Below are 17,779 nucleotides of genomic sequence, written 5' to 3'. Positions count from 1 at the left end.
AGGACTCAGCTGTTTGCCACAGTTGATCTCCTGGTTTCAGGGAATGGTGGAAGCCTATGTTATCACTGCCTGGATGTTGAGGTAGTCCTTGACGTCCTGGTTTCAGGGAATGGTGGAAGCCTATGTTATCACTGCCTGGATGTTGAGGTAGTCCTTGATGTTTGTTGTGGTAGTTTTGTGTTTCTCTTAAGTCAAAATAACTTACTGCAAACAAATCGTTGAGACTAATACCTTTTTGGAGAAGTTGACACAAGTCATTATTACCCAGCTGATCAGTGAATCACCATTTGTGGAAATTAACACAGTCTTAAACATACTTTTTTTGTGTGAACCCAGTGACTTTCAGTTCCCAGGTTCCGCGTCAGTAGGACTTAGGTGGGTGGGGCCCAGGAATTTGCATTCCTATCAAGATGCCTGTCTGGGGAAACACATTTTGATAAGTGCTCAAGGTTCTAGGCTTCTAAGAAGCTTTATGTCTGAAATGAAATTCTGCTATGACTACAAGCCTTCTAACATAGTCTAGGCCACAGTGTCATACCGCCATGGTCAGAAAAGAATGTCAGCAGACGACTTTCCATGAGTGCCATGCAGCATACGGGCAGCTGAGCTGGGTGGCTGTTTTGGACACAAAGGCATTGTCCACAGCCTATTCTTTGTAGCTTGTGAAGAGGCTGAGCCGAAGTCACCCAGTCTGCTGAGTGAATGACCCCAGAGTATGGTGTGCTCCACCCTTGGATCTGTTTGGATGTTTGAAAGCCACGCTAAACAACATCGCCAGTGTCATCATAGAACATTAAAAAACTGACAGATGCCCAAAAGGGTAGACTTTATTTTATAGCATCTAGAATGTGGACATGAGTCATGTAGTGTACTGGGATAGAATCCCAATGTACGATTGGCCCTTGTATCAGATGGGAACTTTAATTTTAGTCTTTGACAGAATCATTGTCAGTCCTTCAGAGAATAAGTGCAAAAATAGTGTTTCATCAGGAAGCTTGCAGGAACGTGGCCAGGGCCCCACACAGTCTTGTGTGTCTCTACCAAATTATAGCCGCCCTGAATCTTCACTGAAATAAAAATAACATTTCCTGCAAGCGATGGTCCGAGTGTGTTTCCAATATCTACAGATGAAAAGCCTTCTGGGAGAGACTGTTCTTCAATACAATTCACAGGGAAGGAGCATCCTTTCATGTGCTTGTCAGTATTTCTGCTTGCCTAGTGCATTTCTCATACGTTAAAATGAAAACTGTTTGGTCAGATGAGCCAAACATGAGGTATTTTATCAGATCATCCCAGGGTGTCAGTGTAGGCCATCTGACAGCCAGTCAGTATGAGGCGTGCATGCAATGAAATGTTTTAGTTTTCCCTCAAAAGGGCAGGCGGGGATGCTTCCAGAGCAGTGGCCTGCAAACCGTCTGGCCTAAAAGGAGAGGGAGGCCCTCGGCGAGTTGACTTTGGGTCTGTTCCACAGACACTCAGCTCCAGTTTTAGAATCGGTTTCCCAGTTGCATGGGGTACAGTCAGCCAAGTCACACACAGAATTGGTTTGCGTGTTCTTCCAGGGTTAGGGGTGATTTGCTTCTCTGTAAAGCCCAAACATGAAGGTGGAGGGATGAGTGAGAAGGGCTATAAATATAATTCATTTGGAAGGGGTTTCTATTTAGTTAAAGTATTGAGTAAGCAAACAAGGTAGTGTAGGATTAACTAACTTAAAAAAAATCTTTTGTTTCTGCTGAGAATAAATTTTTACTGAGTTTAAACAGAAATGACAACTTATAAGCGAGATGAAATATTAAAGGACAAAGAGCTAGTGTAATGCTTGACAAAATGTATCTTTAAAATTAAGAAAATATATATTTACATGGCAAGAGAACTGGGGAAGTCTGCTTTTTAAATGCCATCCTTGTTTGTCTTTATAGGACAATAGATTTTTAAAAGAAATAAAGCAGCTGCACACTCAAACTTGTGATTTTACTTTATATTCGTCTCCCCACAGCAGGTGGGGTAGTGCACAAGATATACAGGATTGATTCTACTGGTGTTTTCAGTTGAACTTTCTCTAAGAAAATCTCTAGTTATTATCCCTGAGGCTCTCAGATGTGGTAGCCTCTGTTTTCTTTTTTAAGTTTAAAAAATAATCACAAAAGGATTTTTGAAGAACAAAACTCAGTTTCCCAAAACCATTGGCTGTTTTTTTTTCAGCACAGGGAGTGGGGAGTATTTTTTATTTTTGGTTTAATGATATTGGGTGTCTTACAAAGCTGTCACAATAGTATAAAATTTTGTGCTTTTTTTTAAAAATTAAAAATTGTCCTGCAAGTTACTGATGTTTTGAATTTTTTGAAAGTTATCTTGAAATTAATTCTGTTGGAATGATGAACTGTAATTTACCCAGCCATACATGTTGTTGAATCTGGAGGTTGATTTTGATTACTGATGCCTTTGAAGGTATAGCAGTGAACATCTTGTTGATTCAGTTTTTATTCTTCTGTTGAAATATGGGTACACAGTTTATTTTTTTAGTAGTTGATATGTTTCTTCAACTTTTACTGAAAGTTGTTTTGGGTTTTTTTTTTTTTTTTTGGTTTAGAGTTGGGAGCCATCTCTCAATTTACTAAATGGAGAATTGAGAATTATGTGAACCATAAAAATATTGATCCTTCTAACCCAGGACTAACTCATCAGGTTCTGGTTGTCAGTAGTAATAGCAACCACTTTCTAACGGAATCTATGCTTCTATATGTCTCATTGTTTTCTGGCATTGCAGGCGGTATCGATTAAACTGGGTGAACCAGCTACCAGATCCAGAATAGTACACTTGAGCCTAAATTAGTGAACTAAAAATAAATTTGGTTTCTTAGCCATAGGATTTGGTTTATTAAATTGTAGGCTAGGCAGCAAGTCCTCAAACCGCAGAGTACCAGGACTTTGTTTTTTCTGGCGTTCACAGAACAGTAGTATTCATGCTGATGGTTCCATTTGTAAACTGGATCATGCCCTGCCTGGCTTTTGAATGCCGGGTAATAATGTGCCTTAATTGCAGGTCAGTGAAGCCAAACTAATTGCTTGTTGGGCAATTGGATTGCCTTTTTAATTTGCTGTATAATGCAGTCCCTACCAGAAATGCACAATATGCCGTTATCTAAATAAAACTCATTAAAATCATCTTACAGACAACAGAATGCCTGATATTTTGCCCACAATCTCGCAAATAAAAGCAAATTGAATGGCATTATGGAGAGCTGTAATTTAGAAGCACTCTTTTAAAAAGTGCCTTTGTATCCATTTTAAAAGTAGACATAAATGACTGCTATGGTTTCTATCAGTGTGATAGGTTTTTTGTTTGTTTGTTTTTACCAAGGATTATTTTGCTTCATGCTTTTAATATGTTTTAGATGGGAGTAATGAAAGTTCACCCAGTAAAATTAGTACTCATCCAATGATGGCATTTCAGTTTAAAAAAAGAAGAAAAGAAACGGGTGACACATTCCTAGCTCACAAAACACCGGTCCGTAGGGATACCTTTTACGATTTGTGGGGACAGTTGTTCAAGGGGGTTAAGATGGTCGGCACGCTGTAGGACTCGTTTTCTCTCAGTTTCTCTGGACTAACAGGGCAGTTCAGCAGAGGACTTCGTTTTGACTCTTTGATGACTAATTTTATCCATTTAGCTAATATTTATTGAGTAACTCCTGAGTGCCACTGTTGTATGTGTTGGGGATACCAGTTTTTGTTTTCTATTTATAATAAATACTTTAGACTCAAGAAGTGTGCTCAGTCGTGTCTGACTAATATTTAGCTCTAGAGAAAGACGTGAAGTGGATCTTAAGACTCTTCAAAATGATTTTAGACATAAGGTAATATAATTAAGGAGCTTCTATGAAAGAATTTTCTAGATGTTTATATCAGTTGTTTTTTTTTTTTTAAATAGAAGTTAGTCCATTATCCATTTTCCTTTTCTTTTGGTAGGTTGTTTCTTATGAGAGTCATGGATATCCCCTATCTAAACTTGGAAGGACCAGACTGTAAGTGAATTTTTATTTTCTCATTGCATCTGCACATTTAAGTGTGTGGTCTGGAAAGGATAACAGGAACAGAATTACTGAAGAAAGAGCTTTATTCACTTAAAAATAGCCAGTGATTTTGCGGTTGATATGAATAGTATGCTTAAGTTAATGTTACCCTTGGGCCTTGATTAACCCATCTCTTTACTTACATTTTCCAGTTTATACATGAGTTGAATTTAAAAATATAATATCTTCTCATCATTACTTCATTTTCACTCAGCACTCTGAGTTCATGATTTTCTATAAATACATTGTATATGTAATTGATTTCAAGATGTACTAGCCGTGACAATAACAGTACATTTTCTATTGTCCAAGTATTTGAGTATGTATATATTTAAGTTTTGTGGTTAGGTTTTTTTTTCTCTTTGAAGACCTCGGACAGCCATGCTGTTTGAGAGGTAGTTGTTGCTACTTCCGATTGTTCTTTTCCATTGCTGTTTTTGTAGCCTTGGTAAATTGCCTTAATATATGCCATAGGCATATAGAAACAGAGGAATTATACTTTATACAAAATGATAATAAACACTGCAGTAGAAGTTTGAGGACATACTGTGTTGCACTTCCTATTAGTTTTAATGCTCAAACCTGTCATCCTTGCAACAATTCTGTGAGCTGAGTCTCGTCATCCCCAGTTTATAACCATGAGTGGTTAGGTCTCTTGCTCTGAGTTGCACAGTCAAGTGGTGGGTGTGGGATTAGAAAACAAGATTGTGACTCAGGACTGCGTCTGTTCAAACAGTCCATTCAGTTTGGACAGTGCATTTTTTTTTTGTTTAAGTTAGATAAACATGGACATTAGGGCTCATTTAGTAATCGCAAGGCTTTCATAATGATTCTCCAAGTTAGCCTGGGCTCAGTTTCATTGACGAACCACTGGTCAGCTGTCCACTTTTCAGCCATCAACCTTTCATCAAAAATTTGTTTTGTAGTGCAGCCTAAACGTGATCACGTCCTCCACGTGACATTCCCCAAAGAATGGAAAACCAGCGACCTTTACCAGCTTTTCAGTGCCTTTGGTAAGTCAAGCATAAGTATAGATGTCCTTTTAGGGTCCTGCTCCTCTTACAGTCTAGGTGGTCAGAGTATATAGATGGCTTTAGCTTGGACATAAAAGAGGATTACTATGCAAAGTTTTCATCTCAGAGAGTTTTTGGAGCTTGGTATGCTGCTTTCTTATGCCAATATGATCTGAGGACTTTTTGGTAGCATCCCACAGTAGAGCACTGTTACTCATCTATATCCATGGAAATAGGGTTAGGGTTAGGGTTAGGGTTCTAGCCCCTCACTGACGATCCATAGGGAGGAAGTCTAGGCTGAATCATTGTTAAGGTAAAATGGAAAGAGAACACCTGTTCCATAAGGGCAGGCAGTTGCTGCTTGATATCGAATAGTCCAGCAGACAAACACAGGTGTTTGAGGGGACTGAGTATGAGGTAGGTTCTTCTGTTACCTTTTTTATCAGGTCAGGTGATTAGATTAAATTGAACAGTCTTCTGATTAGGGTTTATAAAGGCCATTCTGATTGTAAGTCTTCAGCAGTGTCTTTTAATTTTAACAAATAAAGTATTTAAACTGTTCTGGAAATTCGTGATTAAAATGGAAGCAGCAAAAACCTGAATGTCCAATAATAGGCATGTTTAGTGAATGTTAACGTGTCTCCCCAACAGCTTAGTATGTAGCCGTTTTATAAAGAGTTGAAGAGTTTGTTAAAAGGTTGTTAAGTGTTTATATTTTAGCATTCAGAGTAAAAAGCAGATGCAAAGTAGAATTCCTATATAACTAACATCATTTTTGTTGAAATCAAACTGAAAGGATACACCGTGCTCTTATCACTAAATGTTTTAGATAGGATTTTTTTCTTCCTCTTTGTGCTTTTCAGTATTTCTTAAAATAAACATATATTAGCTTTTACAAGTACAAAACGTTGCTCAATTTTTAGGCACGTAAGTGTATGCAAGTATATTTCTGGCAAGTTATCCTAATCTTTGTAGATAGTCTAAATGACTTCTGAAATTCTAGCCCTGCTTTTTAATTTAAATGCAGTTAGATTTCACAGTACATTCCTTTGGTAAGCTTTGGATGTTGTTTCCCATCTTGTGTTGCTCTTACCCCTGTTTACTTAAAGTTTAATTGGCTAAATTCAGCAGGATTCTCTGAGTAGAATATTTTTCATTTTAATTAAAGAAAGGTTAGCTGTGTGATATTGAACAGGTAACCTCTCTGTGTTTCCTCCTTGGAGATGATGATGGTGATGCTGCTGCCTCTTTAATGGGCTTGTCAGGATGATCAAATGAGCTGATCCATGGAATGCATTCAGAATAGTATGTGGCCTAGAGTAACTACTTGAGAAACGTTAAATATTGTTGTTGAGTCACTAAGTCATGTGCAGCTCTTTGCAACCCCATGGACTGTGGCCCACCAGGCTCCTCTGTCCCTGGGATTTCCCAGGCAAGAATACTGGAGTGGGTTGCCATTTCCTCCTCCAGGGGATCCACATCTCCTGCACTAGTAGGTGGATTCTTTTCCTGAGCCACCTGGGAAGCCCCCAAATACTATTTGTCTAAAAAAAAACATACAGGGTAGAGAGCTAAGAAAGTAATGGTAGTGACTTCTGTAATTGAGAAAGTCCTGGCACCCCAAGGTGCAGCAGGAAGTGAAAGTTCTTTCCTGTGAAGGAGACTCAAAGCAATTTTCAAGTATTCCAAAGCCTTCAAAAATTTTAATAGATAATACATTTTTTCATCACTAAGTTTTGCTGATGTTTAGCCATTTTAAAAAAATTCCAGTCTTCTGTGTTTTTTCAGGAAGAGGGTAGTGTGTAGATCTCTGCTTGCCCCTGGTTTTCTCCAGCTCCTGGCCCTCTGCTCCTCTCCCACCTCTGTCCGCTCTCCTGCATTCCGTTCTGTTTGCGTTTCGCCTTTGCAGAGGACTTGTCTCTGTGTGTGAAAGTCATTTTGTGCCACTATACTGCTCTCTGTCCCTCCGTGTTTTTCTTTTCTGTATTGGTCTGTCTTGGTCTCCTCTCTCTGACCCCTTCTTCTCGTCCTTTATCCCCTACCTGTTTTTCGTTATTTGAGTTCTTTCCCTGGCCTTGAGATCAGCATTGACTTTTTCTTATTTCTTACACACATGTTCTCTGGTTTTTACTGTGATCTTTTTGAAAATATACCAGGTTCATGGACTTTTAGTCCTTTAGTTCGTGAGCCTGGCATAGTCCTTCATTTATTTAAGTCTTGCATTAGTTTTCGTTTGTTTGTTTATTTTCAGTCCTGACCCCAGCAGTGAGAGTGCCGAATCCTAACGACTAGACCACCAGGGAACTCCCTACTAATGATCTTGATTGAGAAAAAGTCTCTAACCCTGGAGGAGATTGGGTTGAATGATAAACTGCCTCAGGATTTAATCCAGAAGGATCTTTTTTTGTTTGTTTTTAAAACAAACTTTAGAAGATTCTTCTGGTTTTCCTGGTTTATCTGCTTTCTTGAAGTTTCAACTGTAGTAGCTACTATGATAGATTTAAGTTTTATTTCTCTGTAGTGCTGAGATTTTGATCATCTTTTAAACTAACACCTCATCTCTCTTTAAATTGATGGATGTTCTGAAACAGATCAGATATATAAATGGAATCTGATAGCTACCTAAATGGCTAAATGCTGGCTTTGCTTTTAATTCACGACTTCAGGTAACATTCAGATATCTTGGATTGATGACACATCAGCATTTGTTTCTCTCAGCCAACCTGAACAAGTGCCGATTGGTAAGTGTGTTGGTTAAAAGGGGGAGCTTGCCCACTCACCAGTCTAGATGCTGTGCTGTTCAGTCCGCTGATTCACAAGCACTGCTGCCTGGTTTGTTTTGAGCTTGTCTCTAAAATAAAGGAAGTAATTAGTAAGTATCGCATGTAGATGAAAAAATAAGACAAATGTGTAGATTCTTTAGATATACTTTATCATATATTTTTCATTTTTCTGTTCCCTTCCTATAGCCCTTTTTCCAAAATGATTTGTATGTTTACTTTGAAAGAAGTAGCAAGTTGAGAGGAATGGGGAATACCAGATGGTGATTCCTATATTGACCTGTTTGCCTCTATACTTTTCCCATTTATTTTATAACTTTTTGTGATTCACTTATTTCATTAAACTGGTATCAAATACTTGTTTTTACAGCAAATAAACTGAAAGATACTCTAGTTGCTTCTAAATTAGGATTGTAAAAAAGTCGAATACCAGCTCTCTTACTGTTGGACCCTAAATAATTTTGATTTTAACCATCACAAAACATCCTATTTTCTTAGGATGCAAAGCTATTGAAGAAAATATGTATTGTTCAGCTACTTCTTCACATAGATTTCAGGTTCCCTGGTGCAAATAATAAAAATGTATGAAAATGTTAAGTATGCTGATTAACATTTTCTTCTTATTAAATGAAGTGCCACAGGCTAAAAGTATACAATTCTGACTGATGCATGAGTAGAATATAAGCAGTTCTATATGAAAATTTCTACAAATACACAAATTCAGGTCAAATATTTTTTGGTATTTAAAAAAAAGTGTATAACCATCACAGGAATATAGGCCGTTATAGAAATGGAAAGTTGAGGCTCTGGAGTCATATTGCTGCACTACCTATAGTGTGACCTTGGGCAGATTCTTTAATAAGCCGCTGCTTATCTTTATAAACTGAGGACGATGTTAGGGATTTTCTAGGATTGTTGTGAGGATTACATGAGATGATTATGTATACAAAGCTGGCATTGCTTTGAACTTTTATGGTGGTTATTTCGAAGTAGATTTCCATATGAAAGGCACTGCAGGAGCTTATGACACCAGGAACAGTACTGGATGCAAGGTGTGAATTATATTGCTATTAATAGTTACATGTTCTCATATTTGCTTATTTGTGACCCATCCCCCCACAATCCTTAGAAAGACAGTTTACATGGAATCCGAAGGGAATGGGTTATTAGAAAGCTAAGGATGACTTCAAGTGTGGGGCAAGGACCCTGAGATTAAGATGGTTGTGAGACTTCAAGGAATTAGGCCATGCAATGGGAGCGAAGGGGATGCACAGGCTTTAAAGTCACACTGACATGGGAACTAGCCTGCCTCTGCCACCTGTCAGCCACGCACTTCGAGGCATGTCACATAAATTCTAAGCCACAGGCTCCTCACTTGAGAGATGGAGATGATGATAGTTACTTTGTAAGATGATATCACACATTATCTATTTAATTCGGCTGCTCTGGGTCTCAGTTGTGGCACTCGGGATCTTTGATTTTGGTGTGGCATGCAGGATCTTTAGTTGCAGCGTGTGAACTCTTTGCAGCTTGTGGGATGTAGTTATCCAATCAGCGGCTCCCCAGCCCCTGCATTGGGAGCTCGGAGTCTTAGCCCCTGGACCACCAGGGAAGCCCCAAGATCACAGATTTTAAGTTCCTAGCAAAGAGCCTGGCACTCCACCAGCAGTGCCTGACAATTGGTAGTAATTATCATGATACTGCTTGGCCTCCATTGCTGTGAACAGTAAACATAAGTGTGTGTAAATCTGGAATCTGTAAGACACTAGTGAGTAGTATTTACTTGAAAATGCAAGCATAATTCCTTGTTTATGGGTAAGAGGTGTCAAAGCCTCTTTTAACCTTCCTGTTATACTGTATTTGATGTCCCGTAATGATTATTCCCTTACTTATTTTTGCATCTTTCAATAGTACAGTAGCTTTTAAGCTCAATATTTTATTCAGTGATAGCTGAAATCAGGAAGCTAGATTTCAGAATCACATAGCCACAGAAGTCCTCTGATTTGTTCATTGCCCGTCTTATTCACCACTGGGGGCTTCCCTGGTGGCCCAGATGATGAAGACTCTGCCTGCAATGCAGGAGACCTGGGTTTAATCCCTGGGTCAGGAAGATCCCCTGGAAAAGGGAATGGCTACCCACTCCAGTATTCCTGCCTGGAGAATTCCATGGACAGAGGAGCTTGGCGAGCTGCAGTCCATAGTGTTGCAAAGAGTCAGACACGACTGAGTGACTGGACACAAACACATTCACCACTGATTGCCTTCTCATGCCTGGCATGTGAATGGGCCATGTCGGGAATTGGCCAAGATGAAATTGTGACTTTTTACCTTTTTTCCTCCTAGGTTAAGAAGTTAGGTGACTTTTTTTTTTAATTCCTTCTCTTCTTTATTTTTTATTTATTTTATTATGATGATTATTTTTATTTGGGGATCTTTGTTGCGGCCTGTGGGCGCTCTCTAGTTTTGGCGCACTGGGACTGCTCTGTAGTTGCAGTGTGCTCACTCCTTGCAGTGGCTTCTCTTGTTGCAGAGCACGGGCTTTAGAGCCTGAGGGCTTAGTAGTTGTGGCACGTGGGCTTAGCTGCCCAGCCAGGGATCACACCTGCGTTCCTCCTTTGGAAGGCGGATTCTTAACCACTGGACCACCAGGAAAGTCCTGTGACTTGTCTTTTGACACATGCGGCTTTACTAAGCAAGTCTAATATTCCACCATAGTCTCTCTTCTGACAGAAAAGACAACGCTTAACGTAAATACCTGGCCATTTGCACGTACTGTGCCTGTGACTGCAGTTTTCTTGGCCAGGAGCCGTCTTGTACTCAACCATCCTCTCCCTCCAGAAGCCTGGCTCTGTCCTACCTCCATCCTCAGCTCAGCCTCGACAAACGTGTCTCCAGGCTCCCTTTACAGCGGTTTGGACCCCGTTCCCTGTACGGAGCCTGGTACCCTTTCTTAGCATACCTTGCTTCCGTGGCGGTCTTCCCAGATGGACTGCAGACTCTCTGAGAGCAGGGACCTTATCTCTTGTTTGCCATTGTGTTTTCAGGGCTTCGAGTTGTAGTGTCTGATGTTAGAAGTGTATGTTACGTAGTTGTTGAGCTGAATAAATGCCATTCAAGGTGTCATGACTTAGAAATGCCTTTTTGCACTTGCTGGGTGTATCTCGTGTCTCAGGCCTTGTGTTGTGATTTCTGAAGCGATGCAAATGTTTCACTGAAAGACAGTATAGAATTTGTTTTTTATCATGGTGATTTTACCGATGAGCAAGACCCAAGGTATTTAATATGCTGCAAATCCTGTTAATGTTATCTTAAACAAATTACTTATTCATTTCAGCGGAAACACAGGGCCTGTTAGATCAATAACATAACATTGGAAAAATCATTAAATGCCTATTTATATAGCAGCTCATAATGGCTTCTTTGGCTCAGTTACAAACTATTTTTGATTTACATTTAAGGAGTTGCTTTTTTACTGACACCTGTCTTTTTTTTTTTTTCTTCATCGTACTGAGTCTAATCAAGATTTCTTCAGAGCATTTTCATGACTATGACAGCTCTTTCTCAGGTCTATCAAAATGATTAAAACTCTTCTCCTGAGTGTCATTTAGTTTGATTCCTGTTGCTTTTTGTTTCTTCACATTCTTCCCCTCTGTCTGGGAAGACAGCCTGTGGGCAGTGTGGGACTTGATGCCATGGAGGAGATCACTTAGCCTCATCGTTTGAGAATTTTTCTCAGAGTCATTGAATAAGAAATCACCTGTAATGGTCACATCTGAATAACTCAGACATATTTAGGATTTTTATATACCTAATGCAGTCTTGTTAAATGGGGGAAAGAGCTCAACAATATTTCAAATGTACTGGCTCTTCCTAGTCTTACTCTCAATATTTAGACATTGTCTTATGTGTCCTTAGGCTCCTCTGTCCATGGAATTCTCCAGGCAAGAATACTGGAGTGGGTAGCAATTCCCTTCTCCAAGGGGATCTTCCTGACCCAGGGATCGAACCTGTTTCTCCTGCAGTGCAGGCAGATTCTTTATAGTGTGAGCTACCAGGGAAACTCCTTAAATACATTATAAGGCATTATCCCTCTGCCTATAATTGTTATAGAAATAGCTTGAGGAAAATTAGCTTTTCATTTGTTTTGAAAGTCAGAGGTTGGAGCACACCATGAATACTACAGAGAAATTTTAAAAAACAAAAATTGATGAAGGCCCTAGGTAAAAAAACCTAGTGGTTATTTTGTAAAGCTAGCCCCCCTTCAGGGATTTACAGGAATTCCTGATACACTGCCTTACGAGCTTGTTCATGATGAGTTTATGGGGATGGGTAGGTACCTGGTTTTACAGCTTCACTCAGTCCCTAGTATGAGTGTGTTTATGTTAAATCATCCTTTTAAAAGCCCAGCTTGTGATTGTGCTGAACAGATAAACATCAGAGCTGTGATATGGTTTTTGAGGTGATTATTTAGTACTGGATTTCTGAAGAGGCTGCTTATAACTTTAAACTTTACCTGTGCTTTTTGTTAGCCTTTTAAAGTTTACCGAATCTGTAGAGATACTCATCTGTGGGATTGATTTGTGTTCTCGTTTTTCCTCAGTCACTCTAGGTTCCTGACTTTGTTGCTCTTTTCAAAGAACCAGCTTTTGGCTGACTTCATTTTTCTATGTTGTTTGCTGGCATCTATTTTGTTGGTTTCTGCTTTGTTGTTTTCTTTCTTTTTTTTTTTTTTAAGTTGCTTTGGATTTACTTTGCTCTTCTTTTCCAGTTTCTTGAAGTAGAGTTATGTGCTTTTTTTTTTCCCCCTGTCTTCTAAAATATTTTTGAGCCTGGCTTCCAGTAGCTTAGCAGTACAGCCAGTGATCAGTCAGATGTGCTTGAGCACCTTGAACCAGTAAGGCTTTCTGCTTTTGCCAAGAAGGTCCGGGAATGTTCAGCATCCCGCCTTCAAGCAGTTCATAAGTCTGCCCCAGTGTTCACTTTGGGGTGGACCTTCTTTCTCCAGTGTGAGTGCAGAAAGCTTCACGCCCAGCCAACAGTATGTATGTAGCTAAGACCCTGTCCCAATCATTGATTTTGACCTCTTTTTGGTTCTAATACAAGCATTTAAAGCTATAAGTTCCCCCAAAGCACCGTTTCAGGTACATCCATCAGCTGTACTTTGTGTTTGCATTATTGTTAAGTTAGACACGTTTTCTAAAGGCTCCTTTAACCAGGGATTATTGGGAAGGCTGTTGTTTAATTTCCAAGTACTTCGAATTTTCCTAGATTTCTTATTGTTACTACTTTATAATTTAATTGTGTTGTGATTAGAAATTTTACTATGATTTCAATCCTTTTAAATGCAGTGAAATTTGCTGTATAGCCTCACATAAGATATGACCTGTCTTGCTGAACGTACTGTGTACACTTGTAAAGAATGTAAATGCTGCGGGATAAGGTTTGGTCTATAAATATCACTGTTGTTCAGATATTGTATCTTTACTGAGTCTTATTTAGTAATTCTATCAATTTTTGAGAGAAGGTGTTAAACTCTTGGATGATTGTGGAAATGTCTATTTGCCCCTTTCATTTTGTCATTTTTCATGTCATATATTGTGAAGCTGTTATAATTGTTTTGAATTTCTGGTAAATTCATTCATTTGTCATTATGAAATGCCTGTCTTCATCTTCTGTGTTACTGTTATTTTTAAGTCTAATCTGATATTAATGTAGTTAGTCTTTTTTATGTTTGGCAAATCCTTTGTGGTGTATCCTTTTTCTTCCATTTACTATGAGCCCATCTATGTATACATAAAATAATCTCTTGTATTTGCAGACAGTGCATAGTTGGGTCTTGCTTTTTTAAAAAATCCATTCTGATAACTCTGACTTTTTATTGGAGTATTTAGTCCATTGATGTTTAGTGTAATTATTTCTCTGCTTAGGCTTGTCATTTTAAAGTTTGTTTTTTGTTTATTCATTCTGTTTTTTATTCCTTTGTTTCCCCCTTTCCTGTCTTCTTTTGGATTATTTGAAAAATTTAAAAGAATTCCATTTTAATTTTTCTGTTGGCTTTTTAGTGTTATATACCTATTTGCTTTAGAAATTTCAACATATATTCATAACTTTTCACAGTCCTCTTAGAGTTCATGTTCTCATATAGAGGGTGGAAACCTTACCTATATATAGGTAGAAACCTTTGTATATATATTCCACAGAATTCAGTACATTTAAATAGGTCCATTTACTCTAATTCCTTACTGTCTTTCTGGCTGTGACTGGCACAGGTATCATTACAAGTGCTCTGATTATAAATCCCACAGAATGGTGTTATAGTTTTGCTTTAAGTAGTCATATGTATTTTAAGAAATTAAAAGGATGAACTTTTGTATTTTCCCAGATAGTTACCATTTCAAATCTCTTCATTCATTCCTGAAGATCCAAGTTTCTTTAGGGTATCATCTCACTTCAGCCTGAAGAACTTCTTTAGTATTTCTTATAGTGCTGGTGTGGTGGCAACTATTTCTCTTGGTTTTTCTTTATCCGAAAATGTCTTTTTTTGCCTTCATTCATGTAGAACATTTTAGCTAGGTATAGAATTCTGGGCTTTTCTTTCAGCATTTAAAGATGTTCCACCGTCTTCTGGCTCCCATGGTTTCTGATGACAGGGTTGCAGTCATTTGAATCATTGTTGCCCTCTGTGTAATGAATTGTTTTTCTCTGACTACTTTAAAGATTTTTCTCTCTACCACTGATTTTTTTAGAGTTTGAGTATGATGTACATAGGCATGGCTTTCTTGAATCTATAGATTTATGTCATTTATCAGGTTTGGGTAGTTTTTAGACATTATTTGAATGTATTTTTCCTGTTCTGTATTCTCTTACCTCTTCTTTTGGGGCTTCAGTTACCTATATATAGGAGACCTTTTGATTTTGTTCCTATGTTTCCTGATGCTCTGTTCATTTCTTTTCTACCTTTTTTTCTCTCTTCTTTAGATTGGATCATTTCTGTTGACCTACAAGATCACTGACTCTTCCTCAGTCATCATCATTCTGCTATTAAGCCCGTCCAGTGAATTTTTAATTTTATATATTTTTTAGTTCTGTATTTTCATTCAGTTTATTTTTCACTTTTTCTACTTCTCTGTTGAGATTTTTTATTTTGAGCCTATATACCTTTACTTTGATGAACATATTCAGAATAGCTAGTTTAAAGTCTTTGTCTAGTAATTCCAATGTCTGTGTCATCTAAGCATTGGTACCTGTTGATTACCTTGTTTTTGAGACTGGGTCACATTTTCCTGACTCCTCATATATTCAGTAACTTGGGATTGTTTTCCTGGACAGTGTGACTATTCTTTTGTGGTGACTTTGGATTCACTTATATTCCTCAGTGTGTTGCTGTTTTTGTTTTAGTTTTAACAGGCAGTTAGCTTAACTTCAAAGCCTCTCATGCTTGTGGTGGGAAATAGCTTAGATATTAGCAGTTCAGACTGCTTTCACTCTGCCACATGCACGGCCAGGGATCAGCCAGTTGTGCTGTGTGTGCTCAGGCACTTTTTAGTCATGTCCGACTCCTGGGCGAGGGTATGGATTGTAGCCCACCAGCCTCCCCTGTCCATGGGATTCTCCAGGCAAGAATACTGGAGAGGGTTGCCGTGCCCTCCTCCAGGGGATCTTCCCAACCAAGGGATTGAACCTGTGTTTTTTATGTCTCCTTCGTTGGCAGGCGGGTTCTTTACCAGTAGTGCCCCTGGAAAGCCCCACATTGGGGTGCCCAAACCCTGGGTTCCTCTTTCTAGGATTCCTTCGTCATTCCATATTGCCACTGATTACCCCTTGCTCCCCCAATCCCCAGCCCCCTGACCCCTCCGACGAGAAAGACATGGGATTTCTCTATCAGAGTTTTAATTCCTCTTTGCCCTTTTTACTACAGATTCCCTTTAGGGCAAAGTCACAAAAAAAACTACCAAAAACCCAGGAAATTCACTCTATGCTAGTTTGCTTCCTTCAAGTTTTGACTCCCCTCCAGTATCTCTCTGTTTCTGTCCCAGGGCCCTTAAATACTTGCTTTTAGCATTTTCCCCCAGAGCTTATGTTGTCATCAGTGGAAAGGTCAGCTTGTTAGGAGCTTATTCCTCTGTCTTGGAGGTGGAATGCTTTTACCTTTGCTTTTCACTTGTTGCCCCTATAGCATCTGCTTTTGATGCAAAACTTCCTGCTGTACTATGCCATACTTGAACTACGTCTTTCTCTTTGTTTAATAACATTTTAAGAGAATCTAATGTTAGTGCAGTAACAACCTGTCACTTACTTCCTCTAATCAGTTAAAAAGTTTCAGTTCAGTTCAGTTGCTCAGTCGTGTCTGACTCTTTGCAACCCCATGGACTGCAGCACGCCAGCCCTCCCTGTCCATCACCAACTCCCGGAATTTACTCAAACTCATGTCCATTGAGTTGGTGATGCCATCCAACCGTCTCATCCTTTGTCGTCCCCTTCTCCTCTTGCCTTCAATCTTTCCCAGCGTCAGAGTCTTTTCAAATGAGTCAGCTCTTCGTATCAGGTAGCCAAAGTATTGGAGTTTCGGCTTCAACATCAGTCCTTCCAGTGAACATTCAGTACTGATTTCTTTTAGGATTGACTGGTTGGATCTCGTTGCAGTCCAAGGGACTCTCAAGAGTCTTCTCCAACACCACAGTTCAGAAACATCAACTCTTTGGCGCTCAGCTTTCTTTATAGTCCAACTCTCACATCCATACATGACTACTGGAAAAACCATAGCCTTGACTAGACAGACCTTTGTTGGCGAAGTAATGTGTCTGCTTTTTAGTATGCTGTCTAGGTTGTCATAACTTTTCTTCCAAGGAGTGAGTGTCTTTTTATTTCATGGCTGCAGGCACCGTCTGCAGTGATTTTGAAGCCCCCCAAAATAAAAAGTTCAACTCCTTTTAAATACCACGCATATACTGATAGACAATATCCTGACAAATGATTGGTGTTTTTGCTTCTCTCTGTGGTGCTTTTCATAGTTGGCTAGTGTGTTTCTGTATATTTATTCTTGTCAAGAAATGCACAGAACAGTCAAGAACCAAAAAATAAGTGATATTTTTCCTTTCTTGGTAATTTTCCTAATCTTAAATGGTATGTGGGTTCAACAGTTATCTTGAATTATAAATTATGGCAATAAATAAATGAGTTCAACTACAACATGCCTTTTTAAAATAAAAATCCTTTTAAATAAGCTTGTTCCGGAGGGAGAGGATAGATGACAACTTTTGGTTAAAATTATACATGATTTTTATGCCGTAAGTGCTGGATCCCGAAAGCAGTGTTCTGTTTTGTTTTTTGACCACACCACGCAACATGTGGGATCTTAGTCCCCTGACCAGGGATTGAACCCATGCTTCCTGCAGTGGAAGCGGAGAGTCCTAACCACTTCCAGGGAAGTCTTTATATTTGTTTTTATACAGGACAAGATTTTTTTTTTTTTAATAGTAGTGGCTTATTGAGTACTTCAGTTTGGTAAAGGGAAATCATCATTAGTATGAAGCATGCATGTCTAGGGACTGTGGCCAAAATCTTAAAATTAAAAAAAAAGCATGCATGTCTATATGTTATGTTTTGATATCTTCTCCTTTGAAAACTTGTAAGAGCAACTGACTCTTTTTATTCCCCCTGTAAATCACTTAATCCACAAAAGGCACTGTGGAAATTTTTGGTAATATTTATTAGGAACCTTCTTGTTTGCCTAATTCCCTTATGTGTTTAATCTTGAGAGTTAGCGGTCTTATGCACCTCTGCTGTGAAATCTGTATCAGTCAGATTTATTTAAGAGTGTGATGGTAACTTGGACTCTTCCTAATTAAGGCATTAGCTGGTGTAAGAATAGGGCGGAAAGTTTCCTGACTGCCAGATAAGGCTTCCCAAGTTC

At 38.8% G+C, this 17,779-nt stretch overlaps 1 protein-coding gene across 7 annotated transcripts in view; it reads left to right on the top strand.

Annotated features, from left to right (window-relative positions):
- Positions 1-17,779, top strand: part of PARN (poly(A)-specific ribonuclease) — a 179,310-nt gene that overhangs the window by 55,252 nt on the left and 106,279 nt on the right. For 6 of the 7 annotated variants that reach the window (XM_061401173.1, XM_061401175.1, XM_061401171.1 and 3 more), the window contains 3 exons: positions 3,970-4,025; positions 5,000-5,086; positions 7,753-7,827. In XM_061401173.1, coding sequence (XP_061257157.1) covers positions 3,970-4,025; positions 5,000-5,086; positions 7,753-7,827 — 218 coding nt within the window. The remainder of the gene's footprint in view (positions 1-3,969; positions 4,026-4,999; positions 5,087-7,752; positions 7,828-17,779) is intronic. The other variant, XM_061401174.1, reaches the window with a different exon arrangement.

Source organism: Bos javanicus, chromosome 25, assembly GCF_032452875.1.
Source record: "Bos javanicus breed banteng chromosome 25, ARS-OSU_banteng_1.0, whole genome shotgun sequence".
Lineage (NCBI taxonomy): Eukaryota > Metazoa > Chordata > Mammalia > Artiodactyla > Bovidae > Bos > Bos javanicus.
Note: the sequence above shows the minus strand (reverse complement) of the source record. Positions and strands in the feature narration are given on the sequence as shown.